The sequence below is a fragment of the Salmo salar genome, chromosome ssa19 (assembly GCF_905237065.1).
Source record: "Salmo salar chromosome ssa19, Ssal_v3.1, whole genome shotgun sequence".
Taxonomy (NCBI): domain Eukaryota; kingdom Metazoa; phylum Chordata; class Actinopteri; order Salmoniformes; family Salmonidae; genus Salmo; species Salmo salar.
The window spans coordinates 15,422,613-15,441,259 of record NC_059460.1 but is presented as its reverse complement, the minus strand read 5'-3'; the positions used below and the strand labels follow the sequence as shown (position 1 = coordinate 15,441,259).

Here is an 18,647-nt window from a genome sequence, read left to right as displayed (position 1 = left end):
CTCTGCCTGCTCAACCCAGATCCTAAAGAACCTGTCAATGTTCACCTTCTGACACATGTACTGTACTGTACTGTACTGTATTGCACTGTACTTGCAATGACACATTTTCTCTATGGGCAGCTAGCTACTGTATCTACAAACGCACTACTCTCTATGTAACATGGTCCCCTCTCTCTGTATTATTCTATCTAAATGGCAGTAGAGAACACCACCAGCAGAGTGGTCCCACTGGTCTCATCTGAAAACAGAGCACTACACTGGAGCTTTATTGGGGTAAGGAGGTATTGAGCCAGAGCAAGGGGCTCTCACTAGCAGGGCCTGTAAGACATACGGTAGATGTGGTTGGTCTGACAAATGTGTCTTGTGGTTTCCTTTCTTTGTCTTTACCACCTACACTATATATACAAAAGTATGTGGACACCCTTTCAAATGAGTGGATTCGGCTATTTCAGCCTCACCCGTGGCCAGGCCTAATCGCCCAACATCAGTGCCAGACCTCATTAACGCTCTTGTGGCTGAATGGAAGCAAGTCCCCGCAGCAATGTTCCAACATCTAGTGGAAAGCCTTCCCAGAAGAGTGGAGGCTATTATAGTAGACAAACTCCATATTGTTGCCCATGATTTTAGAATGAGATGTTTGACGAGCAGGTGTCCACATACTTTTGGTCATATACTGTATCTATTTAATGGACTTGCATTTTTTTTAAACAGTGTCCAGAGAGCATAAAGGCAACGTGAAGTGCGTCACTGGGTTTTGAGTGAGTGACACAAGTTGGAGAAAGACGACGACTCTAGGTTGACTGTATCACAGCCCTCCATCTCTGGCCTCTCAAAAGACTGAATGTTAGCTAAAAGGAGGAGTGCAGGCGAGGGGCCAATGAAGGTCTCACTGTATCAGATCTCTGACTCCATAGAAGCGTTGCTCTTCGGGGCTATAGAAAGATATCAACACACTGTAGTGTCTCTGTATGAGAGTAGCAAACAGCTAACCTTAGTATACAATCGGCCTGAGGGCTATCAGGTCGGGCCATCTCTGAGTCTTTGGCTAGCCATGTAAGAGGACAAAGTGGGGACACTGGGGGCACAGAGTGTGTGACAGGTCTCTGTCAGAAATGAAAAGAGCACAGCCTCAAAGAGATACAGGGGAAGGGAAAGGGGAAGGGTGGAAAGAGCCAGGGTCTAGATATGATATGAATGGCATTATAGGGATTGAGTGGGTATGTGACGAGTGTTGCCTTTTCAATGTGTGTGTGAGACAGAGGTTTGTGTGGTGGCTTTTTGAAAGCATGGAGTCTGGTACCTTAAAAATCAAATAAATTGTATTGGTCGTGATGTTATTGCGGGTGTAGCAAAATGCTTGTGATCCTAGCTCCAGCAAAACAGTAATATCTAACAATTCACAACAATACACACAGATCTAAAAGTAAAAGAATGGAATTAAGAAATATATAAATATTAGGACGAGCAATGTCGGAGTCCGGAGTATAAATATATATATATATGATTGGATGTATAAACATTATAGACATTATGGACAGTATGTGGATAGAATATTTAGTATATCTGTACAATACGTAGGATATAATAGTATATATACAGCAATAATTGAATAGGATGACATTAACTAGAATACAGTATATACATATGAAATGAGTAGAACAGTATGTAAACATCATAAAGTGAGCAGTGATTCCATGTCTATGTAAATAGGGCAGCAGCCTCTAAGGTGCAGGGTTGAGTAACCGGGTGGTAGCTGGTTGTGACAGTGACAAAGTTCAGGGCAGGGTACTGGGTGGAGGCTGGCTAGTGATGGCTATTTAACAGTCTGATGCCCTTGAGATAGAAGCTGTTTTTCAGTCTCTCGGTCCCAGCTTTGATGCACCTGTACTGACCTCGCCTTCTGGATGCTAGCGGGGTGACCAGGCCGTGGTTCGGCTGGTTGATGTCCTTGATGATCTTTTTGGCCTTCCTGTGACATCGGGTGTGGTAGGTGTCCTGGAGTGCAGGCAGTGTACCCCCGATGATGCATTGGAATCTTGGAATCCTGTCTTTACCAGAATGTTGGAAATCACAGACATATTCACAGACGGCTGGTCTCCCCCATCCCTTAACGTATCACACACACATTCCCTCCTCTGTACGCTGTTGATAAACCTTGTCCTATGTAAACAAATCTTTTTCCATGTGCCTTTTCAGGGATTGTCAAAGTTCATTTCAACCTTTATGAAAAAAGCCAATCAACATCTTGGCCAGTTTGCTCTCTAAATAAGATGACCTTGTTGTACACACGGATCTGTTCTGTCTGGATCAGATAGCTAAATAACTCTTTTTTTTACCTTTCTGTTTTGATAACCTCAGGGAAAGAGGAGAGGACATCCCCTAACCTCCACAGGGCCGGAGATGTCTCCATGCTATCCACCTCTCTCTGTAAGATTTATCACACCGTAAACCATTTTCCTTCTGAGATTGACTCAGCTCACCTTTGTGGCATCAGCCTGTTTTTTTTTACGGACACCATTCAGGTCTAATTGATGGCTTACCATCTCTTTTCCCCCTTGTCATGGAGGGTTTATAGGGCCTGTAAAACAGGAGACACAGTGACACAAATGGGATGCAGCGCAAACTTCTGTCAGACGGACAGGGAGGGACGCTAGACTGGCTGTTCCCCTGACGAGACACAATAGCTCATATGACAGCCCTGACGATTCAATTCTATGTTGTGTTTTCATTCCTCTTTTTTACACTGTTTTTCCAAGAAACCCACAGGCACTTTCTGTGTGGTTAAAGCTCTTGGTTGACCTAAAAGTTCTTCTTCTTCTCTCACTCCAAAACCCTGGACACAAGGCATAGCTTCATTACTCCTTCCTCTCTATCCCTGATCAATAATGCACACAGCTACTGATTGCGTGTTTGTCCGGAGGTATTTGTTTATAATAATGGGTTTGCCCCCACTCAGTCAGTTCTATGAACAACCTGACCATCATCAAACTTTATCATCATCCCTATTGTTTGATAAGATAACTAAAATATTAGATCTGTTCGCATGGTGCTAGCTAACCACACTAACCAAACAGTGTTTTACATTCCATTCATCTAAAGATTATAGTCTAATTTCTCTTAACAATGTGACATAATTATCACTATTGTATGAGAAAAGTGTGGTATTTTCAACATCAACACTTTTACATAGAAATTAACTGTTTCCTTTTACCTACTTTTTCTGCTAAAATCACCACCATTTCTCTGCCAGTGTGGGGACTACAGAGTAAAGAGGGGAAAGTTGCCTCATGGGGGTTCAGTTCAGTAAACTGTGAACAAGGCCCAGACTGAGAGACCCAGGCCAGTGAGAACAGAAGCATCCATCTTCAGCGTTTGTGGCCCATGTCTTTTAATGAACTGTCTGGGAATCTGCTTTGTCTTCTGAAAGGGATTGCATCTAATTGTGGTTCAAATTAAAGACTCTAATGAAACCAGCTCCACAGCCCATTCATCACCACTAACAAGGGAACTGTACACCGCTTAGTACAGAGAGACATTGGTTGCATCCCAAATGGCACCTATTCCCGTAGGGGCCCACATGCTTTTACTACGCACTTCTCAGTTGTTGGTATTCAGACTTAGCCTACCTTATTCAGTCGTGTAATGCGCTCTTCAGGTGTGGCTACCTTGCACACTCTGAATACATTTCATTCAGTTGCTGAAAACCCTGCCACTTGCTGGCCAACAGATTTTGTGGTGGAGTTTTCATTGAATAGGGTTTTCAGTACATTTATCTTAAGCCATCCCTTTAAATACAGTGTGCCTTTTACATAGTTAAAAAAAAATCTACAGACTCACTAGAATATATCGAGGGAACAGGTTGAGAATATTAGGGATCAATGAAAGAAAGCCATCTACGCTGAACAAAAATATAAACGTAACATGCAACAATTTGAAATATTTAACTGAGTTTATTATAAAGGTGAATTTTTATGGTGAAAATGATATTCCCCAAACTTAAAACTCACACGCTGCTTATGTATGCAGTTAGGCTCTACACCCCCTGTAAAGCCGATTAACGTGCTTAATTTTAAGAAGTAATTTGGCCACTTTAGTTGAGGCCTATGGGCTAGGCTACATGAGGTGTGTGGCTATGATTCTAATAAATAGTGTCACTCGTCAGACTATTCTTGATTTTCTCTTTACATATACTAAATCATATATTTGTGAAATTTGTTTTAATTTAGAATGCACCATTATCATGCACTTGTCTCCAAACAGGGGCAGCGGGAAAAAATATGGCATCTGTGCACTTAAATAGCGAATGGAGGAGCTTTTCTCATGGTTCATGGTTCATGGTTCATTTTCATGCCAGCCTGTTGTAAAGATAAGCAATGTGCTTAATATTAGGAAAGTTGAAAAATAAATATATTAGGCCTAGCCAGAAAGCTGATGGGATCCTCCCCTTTTTAATAGAGGTCATCGCTCTGTTGTCTAGCTCAATTGCATAGCCTATAGAAACGTTGCACAACATGAGCTGATGGGCTCTCATGAAGTGTTTGATTAGATTTTCGATTACATTTGCATTGATGTCAGAGTGATTAGAGGGACAATAAAGTGCTGAGTACCAGGCAGTTAGCAAGTTGGTAGGCTACTAATGACCATCAGCAGCATCAGAGCTTTGAGAAGCCTAATTACCATGACTAAACGGTCACGTGGAATTTGACTGCCTTCATGACTCATGATCGCCTGTGTGGCAGTAATACGGTCAACGCAACAGCCTTAGTGACCACCATTTGCCTCATGCGGCGCGACACATATTCTTTGCATAGAATTGATAAGGCTGTTGATTGTGGCCTGTGGAATGTTGTCCCACTCCTCTTCAATGGCTGTGCAAAGTTGCTGGATAATGGCGGGCACTGGAACACGTTGTCGTACAAGTCAATCCAGAGCATCCCAAACATGCTCAATGGTTGACATGTCTGGTGAGTATGCAGGCCATGGAAGAACTGGGACATTTTCAGCTTCCAGGAATTTTGTACAAATCGTTGCGACATTGGGCCATGCATTATTCTTCTGAACCATGAGGTGATGGTGGCGGATGAATGGCACGACAATGGGCCTCAGGATCTCATCATGGTATCTCTGTGCATTCAAATTACCATTGATAACATACAATTGTGTTCGTTGTCCGTAGCTTATGCCTGCCCATACCATAACCCCACCGCCACCATGGGGCACTCTGTTCACAACGTTGACATCAGCAAATTGCACGCCCACACGATGCCATATTATTATTTATTTATTTATTTTTTTTGAGGGGAGAGGGGTCGAGGTGAGGAGGAAGATTATTTAAGATACTGTTTGAAGAGGTAGGGTTTCAGATGTTTTTGGAAGATGAGCAGGGACTCTGCTGTCCTAGCTTTTGGGGGAAGCTGGTTCCACCATTGAGGTGCCAGGACAGAGAAGAGCTTGGACTGGGCTGCTCTTCTGTAGGCTTGGGAGGGCCAAGAGACCTGAGGTGGCAGAACGGAGTGCTCGGGTTGGGGTGTAGAGTTTGAGCATAGCCGGAAGGTAGGGAGGGGCAGTTCCTCTTGCACCATGGTCAATGTAGTGGTCATGAGAGAACTTGGGAAGGTTGAAAATCAGGCGGGGTGCAGCATTCTGGATAAGTTATAGGGGTTTGGTGGCACAAGCGGGGAGCCCAGCCAACAGTGAGTTGCAGTAATCCAGACAGGAGAGGACAAGTGCCAGGATTAGGACCTGTGCTGCTTCATGTGTGAGGTAGGGTCGTACTCTCCGGATTTTGTAGAGCATGAACCTGCAGGAGCGGGTCACTCTTTTGATGTGTGCAGAGAATGACATGGTATTGTTCAGGGTCACACCAAGATTCTTTGCACTCTGGGAGGGCGATACTGTGGAGTTGTCAACCGTGATGGAGAGGTCTTTGAGTGGGGCAGTCCTTTCCCGGGAGGAAGATCAGTTCCGTCTTCATCAAGGTTGAGCTTGAGGTGGTGGGCCGACATCCAAGTTGAGATATGTGCCAGGCACGCAGAGATGTGTGTCACCACCTCGGTGTCAGAAGTGGGGATGGAGAAAAGCAGTTGAGTGTCATCTGCATAGCAATGATAGGAGAGACCATGTGTGGATATGACGGAGCCGAGTGACTTGGAGAAGAGGAGAGGGCCTAGAACCGAGCCCTGGGGGTCACCAGTAGTGAGGGTACGTGGTGCAGACACAACTCCTCTCCACTCCACCCGGTAGGAGCGGCCTGCCAGATAAGATGCAATCCTGGAGTGTGCAGAGCCTGAGACGCCCAGCCCTGAGAGGGTGGAGAGGAGGATCTGATGGTTCACAGTGTGGAAGGCAGCAGATAGATCTAGGAGGATGAGAACAGAGGAGAGACAGTCAGCTTTGGCAGTGCGGAGCACCTCAATGACACAGAGAACAGCAGTCTGAATGACCCGTCTTGAAGCCTGACTTGTTAGGATCCAGAAGATTGTTCTGAGAGAAATAATGAGAAAGTTGATCAGAGACAGCACGCTCAAGTGTTTTGTAAAGAAAATAAATAAGGATACAGGTCTGTAGTTTTTGACGTCAGATAAGTCGAATGTTGATTTCTTGAGAAGGAGCAACTCGGTCCATTTTGAAGTCAGAGCTTCTCTGAGACTGTTTCTGACAGTTTGTGCAGAGATTCTTCAGTTTTGCAAACCCACAGTTTCATCATCTGTCCGGGTGGCAGGTCTCAGATCATCCCTCGGGTGAAGAAGCTGGATATGTAGGTCCTGGGCTGACGTGGTTACACGGGGTCTGTGGTTGTGAGGCAGGTTGGATTTACTGCCAAATTCTCTAAAACGACATTGGAGAAATGAGCATTACATTCTCTGGCAACAGCTCTGGTGGATATGCCTGCAGTCAGCATGCCAATTGCACAATCCATAAAAACTTGAGACATCTGTGGCATTGTGTTGTGTGACAAAGCTGCAAATTTCAGAGTGGCCTTTTATTGTCCCCAGCACAAGGTGCACCTGTGTAATGATCATGCTGTTTAACCAGCTTCTTCATATGCCACACCTGTCAGGTGGACGGATTATCTTGGCAAATGAGAAATGCTCACTAACAGGGATGTAAGCAAATTTTTGCACAACATTTGAGAGAAATAAGCTTTTTGTGCGTATGGAACATTTCTTGGATATTTTACTTCAGCTCAGGATTATTTAGGTTTAGGAAAGTACTTATGAATCATAAAAAAATGGTTTGGAGAGCCATGTCGCACAAAATAAAGAAAACGTTGGATTGAGTCATTCTGAAAATTGCCACATTAAGTTCTTCAATCCATGGTAATGTTGAAAGATTAGTTGATATATAATTATAATAGAGAATAGTGTACAATAGTAGGCTATAGCCTTGTCTATTCCCTGCACTAACAATGGAACTGTGTGATGACACGGCCAAACAAGGTCGTAACCTTTTACATGTCCCCCCCACATTTTGAAATTGCATTTTTTTCCCCCCCAGTTTTATAATTGGAATGTGATACAAAACGAGGCAACGGTGTGCTTTAGGACCATGCGGACGCCTCTGAATGATCTGGTAGGCTGTTTGGAGTGTTTATCCAAAACAAATTAATAATAATAATAATTATGCCCCCCCCCCCCCCCCCCACACTTCTAAAGCCAAAGTTTTGTGCCATGGCTTGGTCTGCACTCCACTCCATAACGATTTAATTAGCCTACGTCTTTAAAAAAATATATTATCCACTGTTACTTATGATCCTCAGCAACAGCCAGGAGGAAGCAAATTAAGATAAATGAAAGAATGGAAGGAAATGGAATGATAATGTAGGCTAAACCAACTGAAGGGAACATACAGTAAATTGGCAGTTGAATATGTGTAGTTATTAGGCCTACTGACAGTCGATACTGATAGTGGCAAATATTTAACATGATAGAAATAGGAGACAGAGAAAGTCAGGGTAGCTTATAATTAAGACATTTGGGAGTGCCCATCCCAGCATGTTTAAAAGGCAGTGTAAATGTAATGTTGCATAATGGCACAGTTTTTCATCAACTTTACAGTGGGAAACTTTATATGTTGATATGCTTCAGTTTGCTGCCATATGTCTCCAGCGATTATAAGGTAAAATATATCTAAAACAAGATTCATTTATATTTACAATTCCTTTGTCCAAATGGATTACTAATGTACCTAGCTCTTGTCAATAGTGTTTATCAAGTTGTAAATTGCAGTGTATAGAGAATGGTGTTATTTCTATCCCCCAAAAATAATGACATGCTTTTCCCACTTGGAACTGGAAGGTTCGCTAGACCTTATTCATAGTTTCCTTGCGCATAAAGGTGGAGGAATTATTAGGGAATTAAGTGAAAGTCACCTTAATTTACTTTATCTCCCCGCCAAACGAATAAGTTGGTCAGAATACGCATAGAGAGAAAAGTGCATAAAAAGGGAATTATGTTCCACTTATGACAGCTTAACTCTGGTCTGAATCGGGCCCATAGGGCTCTGGTCAAAGGTAGTGCACTAGGTAGGGGAGAGAGGGAATATGGTGCCATTTGAGAAAGAGGAGGAATAAAGGGAGAGAGAAAATATTTCTGCTGAGAATTCAAGCTTTCTATGGCTGATAAAAAAGTGTTTTTTGGCTTTGGTCTAAGTAGTCATTATTTCTCAATGATTTCTGACCATATCTAACCTTCATTGACTTTGCCTTGAGAAGTACAGTATGTATACAGTTGGACAAAGTTAAGACTAACTACACACAGGGCTGTCTGCGTCACAAAGGGTAATACAAAACACTGCTAACAGAGACAGAGACACGATCACTCACATTTTCTCACTCTCTCACTCTCTCTCTCTCTCTCTCTCTCTCTCTCTCAATCTGACAAACACATGCACACACTGAGAATCAAGTCATCTCTTTTCCTCATGGGTCTTTCTAAGAAAGACAGAGATAGGAGGCTTCTGATGACAGGGGAAGTGGCGACGATGGGGGCCAGAATGTGCTGGAGGATACGAGCCTGCGAGGTGGATGGGAGGGGGGACTTGAGTGCCTCAGTGAGACAGATTTGATAGCTGTCGTTGCGGTGGCTGTGGCTGCCGCTCCAGCTCCAGACCCTGACAGTTGGGACGGATGACTCTACTGTGAAACGTCCAGGAGAAAGTGGTTTAAGAGGCGCCCCTGGATGACAGACACCTCCCTAATGGGACCAGCCAATGAGATTAGACTTTATTGTCTGTATGAAGCCCAGGCTGTAATTCAGTTTGAAAAGAACAGGCGGCCTTGCCATCACCCTGGGAAAGTTCACACTCGGCAATCTGGACCAATAACACGCTAGGCCAGCAGGAAGGAAGGAAGGAGATAAGAAAAATAATAACTATAAGGGTAAACTTTTTTCTCAGGAAAAGGGGCTAGGGCTTAGGGTGTTGTTGCAGCGAGGTAGACGAAGGTTGGGAAGCATCCTGTGCTTAAAAGTCATTTGTGTGGTTTGGAGAGGCTGGTGTGTGGATATGTGACAAACCTTAGTTTTCAAATGAATGCTGTTATCTTTATGGAACCACTGACATATGTCAGAATACTGTATCCTGAAGAGCACATCTCCTATTCAATAGGAGTAGTCAGTATATAGGGAATAGAGTGCCATTTGGGATACAACCCTGGTCAAAAGTAGTGCACTACATAGGGAACAAGGTGCCTATGAGCTGGTTTTGGAGGGAAACACAGTGAGTGTAGAGACATAAACAACCACAAGAGGGAGTGTACAGCAAACAGCTGTTTATTGTACATTCTGCGCATAAGGACCCTGTAATCTAAAATACTAATATATTATCAAAGCTTTCAAGAAACAAAACTGACACGATACATTACAGCAGCTAATAAACTTGTATGTAATCCTGCTGTAGAGGTCTAAAATAATTGTACACTAGGACCTGTAGGCTACGACAGAGCATTCAGCACCTTTCAGACATTACTGTTGACGTTGACAGTGTTGATAACTGATGTTGATTGTATCTTAGTCGCCTCTCATTCGATGCCTTTGTCTTTCAGTATTTTCCTCGCTGTCTTCAGGTAGTCTGGGTCTGGATAGCTGTCACTGAATTATCAGAAAAACAAATGAATATCTATGACTAAAGGAAATTGTGTGTACAGATGCAGAGATAATATAGATGAAACACTGGGTCAGACAGATTACATAGATTTACAGACATAATAGACCTAATGCGAGTATTTAAAAGATAAATAATTTAGGGCTTGATTCAATCTGTATCGCCAAAGTTCAGTGTTATAGCACGATTTAAATGTAAAGGTAATTTCCGATTGAGACAAAATGCATTGAGGGTTTACCGTGAATGCAGAGTCCACTAACATGGGAACTTGACCTTTTTCTATTGCTCTGTAGTACACACATCCAGCACTAACCTGTCTTTTCCTGCATCAGGGGTTGTTTTATGGGGTATATCCGCCCATGTGACCATATCCTCTCCATTCTCATTGGTTGCTACAGTAAAGACCAGTCTCTGGTAGAAGGCCTTATTCAATAGCCCCAGGATCCTCCTTCCATCGCGGTTGTCGGGCAAATACGCCAATGTCCTCATTCCCAAAAACGTCTGCCCTGGATTGGGATGTTTGTCCTGCAAAATCAGAATATCTGAATTAATCCAAAATAATCATGGATCTGTGAAATAACTCTAAAACTTCAATTTTTTGCGGCAGATTTCCTGCAAATCTACACATTTTGCCAAAGGTTGGAGGCAAATGTTTGCAGTTTTTAGTATGATAGCTGATGATCAATGGGCCCCACTCTTAGAAAAAAAGGGGTTATCTAGAACCTAAAAGTGTTCTTCGGCTGTCCCTATAGGAGAACAGTTTGAAGAACCCTTTTTGGTTCCATGTGGAATGCTTTTGGTTCCAGGTAGAACCGTTTGGGTTCAATGTAGAACCCTTTCCACAGAGGGTTTTACATGGAACCCAAAATGGTTCTACCTGGGATCAAAAAGGGTTTCCCTATGGGGACAGCCGAAGAACCCTTTAGGAAACCTTTTTTTAAGAGTGTAGACTTACCAATCTAAATAATTTTAGCTGACATGGGCTTATTGAGTGACTGCTGATGCAATCCCCCCTGCCAAAAAAAAGGCTGGCTTAAGTCATGGCAAAATGTATAGAATTGCAGCAAACTTGCTTAAAAACTGCAACATTTTCTCTACGCCCCAAGACAAAATGTGTAGAAAATAACTCTAAAACTTCAATTTTGTCTCTCCGCCATCAATAGGTGGGCCACTAAAACGCATTGCCAAAAGGTGGGTGGTCCCAACAAAATGTTACTTAGGGCCCCCAAAAGTCTAGCAAATAGCTGCCATGAATGACTGTTCCTCCAGTCTAAAATCTGAGATGCAATACTATGTACACTCCTGTCTGTTTGATGTTTTCCTTTTTATTAGTGGTAAAGTTAAAGCCGGGTAACCGGTCGTGTTTGTTCCTTTTCATTATAAACTAATGTAAATTCAACTTGAAATCAATAGAAAATGTCACCATGACATTGGATTAAGGTTAAAAGTTGGGTTAAAATTTAGGTTAAAAGTTGGGTTGATTCAACATCATCACATTTACTTTTTTGTTGAAATGACAAGGAAAGAATGCTGATTCAGCCAGTTTTTGTCCAGTGGGGTGCACCTGTTCTGAATACATTCAAAGATATTTGATTTCCTTCATGCTAGTTGCTGACTTGTAGTGATTGCATTACATCACCCATTCTGTGTTTCCTCCCCGGTGGTATGCAACATCTCAATGACTAGCGACTAGCCTAACCTGATTTACCACATCATCACATCAACAGGATGGAATGTCACCAGACTCTTTAAGCACCTGTAGAATGTGCTTCCTTTCCTCAGAACACTCAGAAGTGGAACACACTTAGAATAGAACAGTATGAGTGAATAAGGGAGTAAAGGTCCCGTGTGGCTCAGTTGGTAGAGCATGGTGTTTGCAACACCAAGGTTGTGGGTTTGATTCCCATGGGGGACCAGTATGGGGGAAAAAATAATACAAAAAATATGAAATGTATTTACTACTGTAAGTCGCTCTGGATAAGAGTGTCTGCTAAATGACTAAAATGTAAAATATCCAACACATGGCAAATACACTTCAAACTTGAATTTGACATTTGAGCTATCATGCCAACTCCTCCTGTCACTCATTGTCATGTTTGGCTTGGCAAAGACAGCAATGGAATTGGCAAGAGTACAAACAGATCTGGGACCAGGCTATATGATGTATGCTATTCTGTATAATAGCTAAATACTGGAACCTTTTGTTTTAACCCTAACTTACTGTTTGTATTCCATCTGCAAATACATAATTGATCTGTATGGTGTTGTCCCCTGTGTATCCAGGGAGGTCTCTGTGTAGAATGACCCATGTCATCTGTCCCTCCGGCTGGCTGCCCTCTGACACCTCAGCATAGCTCCCCTTCACATCCCCATTAGCTGGGGGCAGACACACACAACCAGGTAGGGTCAGAGTTCAATCTTAAGCATTAGAGAGACAAAGAAAGGGATGAGCGAGAGAGAGAAAGAATATCCAGGTAGTGTACCTTGGTCTATCAGTGCTGGGGGTCCCTGTCCATCCAAGTACCTGGTGCAGTACATTTTATCTTGTTGAGCACCCATAGCAGGGCTGTGTGGGGAGAGAAATAAGACAATGTACCTTTCAGTAAGAGAGGATTTTAAACTATTTCAATGAAGACATTGTAGTATTAAACTGTGAAAACATCCAGCAAGTCTGATGATTGGCCATTGCCAAGATGTATTAAACTTAGTCCCATACACTCACCTGTGTGACGGTCTCCACAGCCTTGTTACTCCTGGGGTCTCTCTTTAAGGGACTTATTTCCTCCTCTGGTCCTGTAGCTCAGACCACGTTCATTCAGCTCGTCCCAATACTAACCATTACGGTCTGGGACTGGGTCTGAGTAACTCTGTTTCCTCTACCAAGCCGTCACCTGAGTATTATGCTGCGGTCAAATGTTTTTGACAATAATGCTGGCAGTCCTGTCATGTGTGTGTGGGTGGGTGTGGCGGAAGGTACTTTTGGCAAGTATATGCAAAGGGGTTGAGGTTCTTCCTTGTTCAGCCTCACAACGAAAGGAGGCGTGGCAGAAAGTAGACATTATCATGTGGTTTATTGTTGGTTCCTTCTTAATCACATTTAGATGGGTTGGTGTCGATGCCTTAAATGCCTTAATCTACAGTAGATTGTAACAAAGGTGATGAATAACAATGTTCTTGAGCTCTTGTGTTCCTTGAGTTGTCAACTGAGTCATCAATGACCAGGCTACACTTTTTCCAATGCCATTTCTCAAAATGTGTTTGCGGGTGTTTTGGTGGCATTGACAATTTAATTCGACTGATAAATGAATGGCTATTACACCAGGAAATGGGACTTTCCATCAGTACAGTGACTTCAAGTAGATGTCAACATAGACCAGAACTATTTCAGACCGCTCCAAACTCCCCAGACAGGTCAAGTCATGCATGATACAGGTGTTGTGGGTCACTGGGTGTGGCAGACTGGTCCTATTGTGTTTTAGGAGTAAGTGTGATGGGGACATAGATTACCATGTCAGTTAGTATCATGCACTGGTTGAAATTACAGTGTTGTTTAAATGTTTCCTTTAAATGTTTGGTGAATGGGGTTATGAGCAACCTTCAATGGAGATGTTGTTAACATGCACATTATCTCCATAAGTGAAGATAGGAGTAGTCACTGACTGACTGATAGACAGTATACAGTACTTTCGTAATTAGACATTCTGACACACTATTACAAAATGGTATTGTCTCACACCCACTGACAGACAAACTAACATCCTGACAAGCACACACTACTGCTCCAATGAAGACAGAATAGTGTATATTTACATTTTTATGTTGCTTTCTTTTGCCAGTGTATTTATTTTGTATACCTCTACCTGTAATATTGCAGATTTTAAATGCAGATTACTTTTTTACACAATAGTACATGTTTTCTTTTGGGCAGTGTTTCGTTCTCGTCTATACTTTGGTGCAAGTGTTGACACAAATAAGTTGTATCCCTGGGCTATAAGTCAAGTCCTATGGGACAATAATAAGTGCATAGGAGGAATGGTCGAATGATGAAGAGAGATTGGAATTTTCTCTGCCCTCAGCTGCCTTTAAGTCCACAGCTCTGAGTGGGAGACGGGGAGAGGAGAGTTCTATAGGACTAGTTCGCTACCGACCTGGATCAACAGGAATAGTTTTGTTGTCTGGGTGGTGATGCTTTCAGCGCCTTTAATGCTCCTTAAGGAGATTCCTTTGCCCCCACTCTGCTCAGCCTTTTTGTTACTTTCACTTTCTATGTCTACATTTTTAAAATATTTTTTGTCTTCTCTTTCTCTTTCTCCTTCTCACTCTCTCTCTCTTGCTACTCCCTTTGTTTGAAACTGTATGCATACAGTTTGAAACCACACTCTTTTGAAAGCGATATAGAAAAAAAGAAAGAGAGAGACAGAAGAGAGACAGAAGAGAGAGAGAATACTGTACCTCAGTGTGGCTGACAAATTATGATTCTTTCTAACAGGTTAAGAGGGGTTGGTCAGTCAGTTAGTAGCCAATTGGAGGGGTCACTGTGCATTGATAAACACTAGGCTACAATGAGAGAGAATGACAAGTACTCTATGGATTTGAATCATATTTATTGCCTTTAATTTCCAATGATGCATGTGGGGTTACACTTTACAGATGACACAATATAGCTAGATAGCGGTACCACACACAAGCAGACAGACAGATAGGCAGGCACATACACACAGACACACACAAACGTAGATATACAAAAATGATTGACACCCTTGATAAAGATGAGCAATAATGGCTGAACAAAATAAATAATTTAAATACTGAGCTAAACTCAGCAAAAAAAAAAGTCCTCTCACTGTCAACTGCGTTTCTTTTCAGCAAACTTAACATGTGCAAATATTTGTATGAACATAACAAGATTCGACAACTGAGACATAAACTGAACAAGTTTCACAGACATGTGACTAACAGAAATGGAATAATGTGTCCCTGAACAAAGGGGGGGTCAAAATCAAAAGTAAAAGTCAGTATATGGTGTGGCCACCAGCTGCATTAAGTACTGCAGTGCATCTCCTCCTCATGGACTGCACCAGATTTGCCAGTTCTTGCTGTGAGATGTTACCCCACTCTTCTACCAAGCACCTGCAAGTTCCCGGACATTTCTGGGGGGAATGGCCCTAGCCCTCACCCTCCGATCCAACAGGTCCCAGACGTGCTCAATGGGATTGAGATCCGGGCTCTTCGCTGGGCATGGCACAACACTGACATTCCTGTCTTGCAGGAAATCACACACAGAATGAGCATTATGGCTGGTGGCATTGTCATGCTGGAGGGTCATATCAGGATGAGCCTGCAAGAAGGGTAACACATGAGGGAGGAGGATGTCTTCCCTGTAACGCACAGCGTTGACATTGCCTGCAATGACAGCAAGCTCAGTTCGATGATGCTGTGACACACCGCCCCAGACCATGACGGACCCTCCACCTCCAAATCGATCCCGCTCCAGAGTACAGGCCTCGGTGTAACACTCATTCTTTCGACGATAAACGCGAATCCGACCATCACCCCTGGTGAGACAAAACGGCAACTCGTCAGTGAAGAGCACTTTTTGCCAGTCCTGTCTGGTCCAGCGACGCTGGGTTTGTGCCCATCCTAGTGTAACTCGGCAGTTGTTGTTGCCATCCTGTATCTGTCCCACAGGTGTGATGTTCGGCTGTACCGATCCTGTGCAGGTGTTGTTACATGTGGTCTGCCACTGCGAGGACAATCAGCAGTCCATCCTGTCTCCCTGTAGCGCTGTCTTAGGCTTCTCACAGTATGGACATTGCAATTTATTGCCCTGGCCACATCTGCAGTCCTCATGCCTCCTTGCAGCATGCCTAAGGCACATTCACGCAGATGAGCAGGGACCCTGGGTAGCTTTCTTTTGCTGTTTTTCAGAGCCAGTAGAAAGGCCTCTTTAGTGTCCTAAGTTTTCATAACTGTGACCTTAATTGCCTACCGTCTGTAAGCTGTTAGTGTCTTAATGATTGTTTATGGTTCATTGAACAAGCATGGGAAAAAGTGTTTAAACCCTTTACAATGAAGATCTGTGAAGTTATTTGGATTTTTACGAATTATCTTTGAAAGACAGGGTCCTGAAAAAAGGGTGTTTCTTTTTTTGCTGAGTTTATATTGCATGTGTCACGTCCTGACCAGTAAAGGGGTTATTTGTTATTGTAGTTTGGTCAGGACGTGGCAGGGGGGTGTTTGTTTAGAGTGTTTCGGGGTTTGTTGGGCTATGTGTTTATGTAGAGGGGTGTTTGTTTAGAGTGTTCCGGGGTTTTTGGTTAATGTTCTAGGTTAGTGTATTTATATGTTAGATCTAGGTTGTTTAGTTCTATGTTTAGTTAATTGGGATTGGCCTTCAATTGGAGGCAGCTGTTCCTCGTTGCCTCTATTGAAGGTCCTATGTATAGGGGTGTTTTGTAATGGGAATTGTGGGTAGTTGTCTCCTGTTTAGTGTCTGAGCACCTGATAGGACTGTTAGTGTTGTTTGTTTGTTTTGTATACGTGATTTGTTGTTTTCCTTCTTCACATTAAAAAGAAGATGAGTATACATGTTCCCGCTGCACCTTGGTCCAATCCTTACGACACCCGTGACAGCATGCTAAACATTTTTTGGAAATTATATAATTTTATACAAACATAATTGCACAGAGAACAATATTTTGTTAAACAAGTTAAAAAAAAAATCTCAAAGGTAGGGGTCCAAATTATCAACACCCCTAAGAATCTTATAAAGTAGTCAAAAGTTTAGTATTTGGTCCCATATTCCTAGCACGCAATGACAACATCAGTCTTGTGACTCTACAAACTTGTTGGATGCATTTGCAGTTAGTTTTGGTTCTGTTTCAGATGTATTTTTTTTGCCCAATAGAAATGAATGGTAAACAATGTGTTTTGTCATTTTAGAGTATCTTTTACTATAAATAAGAATTGAATATGATTATGGATAATCCTGAATGAATCGTGAATAATGAGAACGTTACAGAGGGTCAAAGATCATGCCTCCAAGACATGCTAACCTCTGACCATTACCAATAAAAGGGGAGGTTAACATGCAGACACAATGCAGACACAGTGGACAGAGAGAGACTGTCACGTCCTGACCATAGAAAGCTTTTATTTTCTATGGTAGAGTAGGTCAGGGCGTGACTAGTTAAATTTTTTTATGTTGTGTGGTTCTAGTTTCCGTTTTTCTATGTTTTTTGGGGGGGATGATCTCCAATTAGAGGCAGCTGGTCATCGTTGTCTCTAATTGGGGATCATATTTAAGTAGTTGTTTTTCCCACCTGGGTTTGTGGGAGATTATATTTTGAGTTAGTGTATGTTGCACCTCTTCGTCACGGTTTGTTGTTTTGTTTAGTAGTTTATTTGTATTTCTTGCATAGTTTCACAGTTAAAATAAAATGTGGAACGATACACACGCTGCGCCTTGGTCTCCTTCGTACAACGAACGTGACAGACATTTTATTACAATGTTTAGAAGCGACAGACCTTTATCAGATAGTGATTGGATTATAATGATTGGATCAAGAAACTCACATTTCAGCACAAATTGTAAACAAGGCTTTAATCTCCCTTGATCAGGGTTGCAGATTATGAAAATAATACATTCGAATATATTAAGGCTAGAAAATACATCACTGTATATCTATGTCCCACCCTAACCCCAGTATAGTGCACTGCTTTTGACCAGGGACCATAGGGCTTGGGTTAGAAGTAGTGCTCTATATAAGGAATAGGGTGCTATTTGGGACACAGCCTCAGGGATCATTGGTGAGCTATAGTCTTTGGGGATCTCCTTCTCATCAATTGAGTTTCCTAGCTACCTACCTTAGGGCTATCCATACTGTTACTCAGGGGTTAGAACATTTTAAGGCCTAGGTGAAAATACATTCTGTTTTGTGGAATGTCAAACCCTTTAGTAACCCTGCTTCTTAGCCCAGGGGCGAGACTGATGCCACTGTACTGCTAGAGACACACTCAAACATACAACTAAATCTGGAGATAGAATACGTTGACAAAACACACAACAATACAAAAAGATACTGATGCATGAGCACCCACGTCATTATGCCAGTGCTGATTCTACACAGGTCTCATTAACATTTGGAAGAAATGAATGTGATTCATGATTATCTCTACCCAGACTGAGTCTAATCAACAAAAGAATACCCTAAAGATACTCAGAGGAGAGAGATGGAGAGAGGGAAAATTAATAAATTCTAAATCTTTCTGTTTTAGCTACACTCTTAGAAAAAGGGTTCTTCAGTTGTCCCCATAGGCTAACCCTTTCCACAGAGGGTTCCACATAAAACCCAAAATGGTTCTACCTGGAACCAAAACGGGTTCTTCAAAGGGTTATCCTATTGGGACAGCTAAAGAAACCTTTTAGGTTCTAGATAGCACCTTTTTTCTAAGAGTGTACTTTTGACCTCCATGTTACAATCTCTGCAGCATTTTAAGAGTCCAACAACAGAGAAGAGAACATGCTTGTGTGCACAGCAGCACAA

General features: G+C 42.4%; 1 protein-coding gene across 1 annotated transcript; it reads right to left on the bottom strand.

Annotated features, from left to right (window-relative positions):
• Positions 1-9,754: 9,754 nt before the first annotated feature.
• Positions 9,755-13,079, bottom strand: dtx3la (deltex E3 ubiquitin ligase 3L a). The gene is made up of 5 exons (XM_014157421.2): positions 12,824-13,079; positions 12,585-12,667; positions 12,323-12,477; positions 10,415-10,626; positions 9,755-10,088 (listed from the first exon to the last, which is right to left on the bottom strand). Exons 2-5 carry the CDS (start codon positions 12,658-12,660, stop codon positions 10,019-10,021), a joined length of 513 nt encoding a protein of 170 aa, XP_014012896.1. The 5' UTR covers positions 12,661-12,667; positions 12,824-13,079; the 3' UTR covers positions 9,755-10,018.
• Between the last annotated feature and the right edge of the window lie 5,568 nt (positions 13,080-18,647).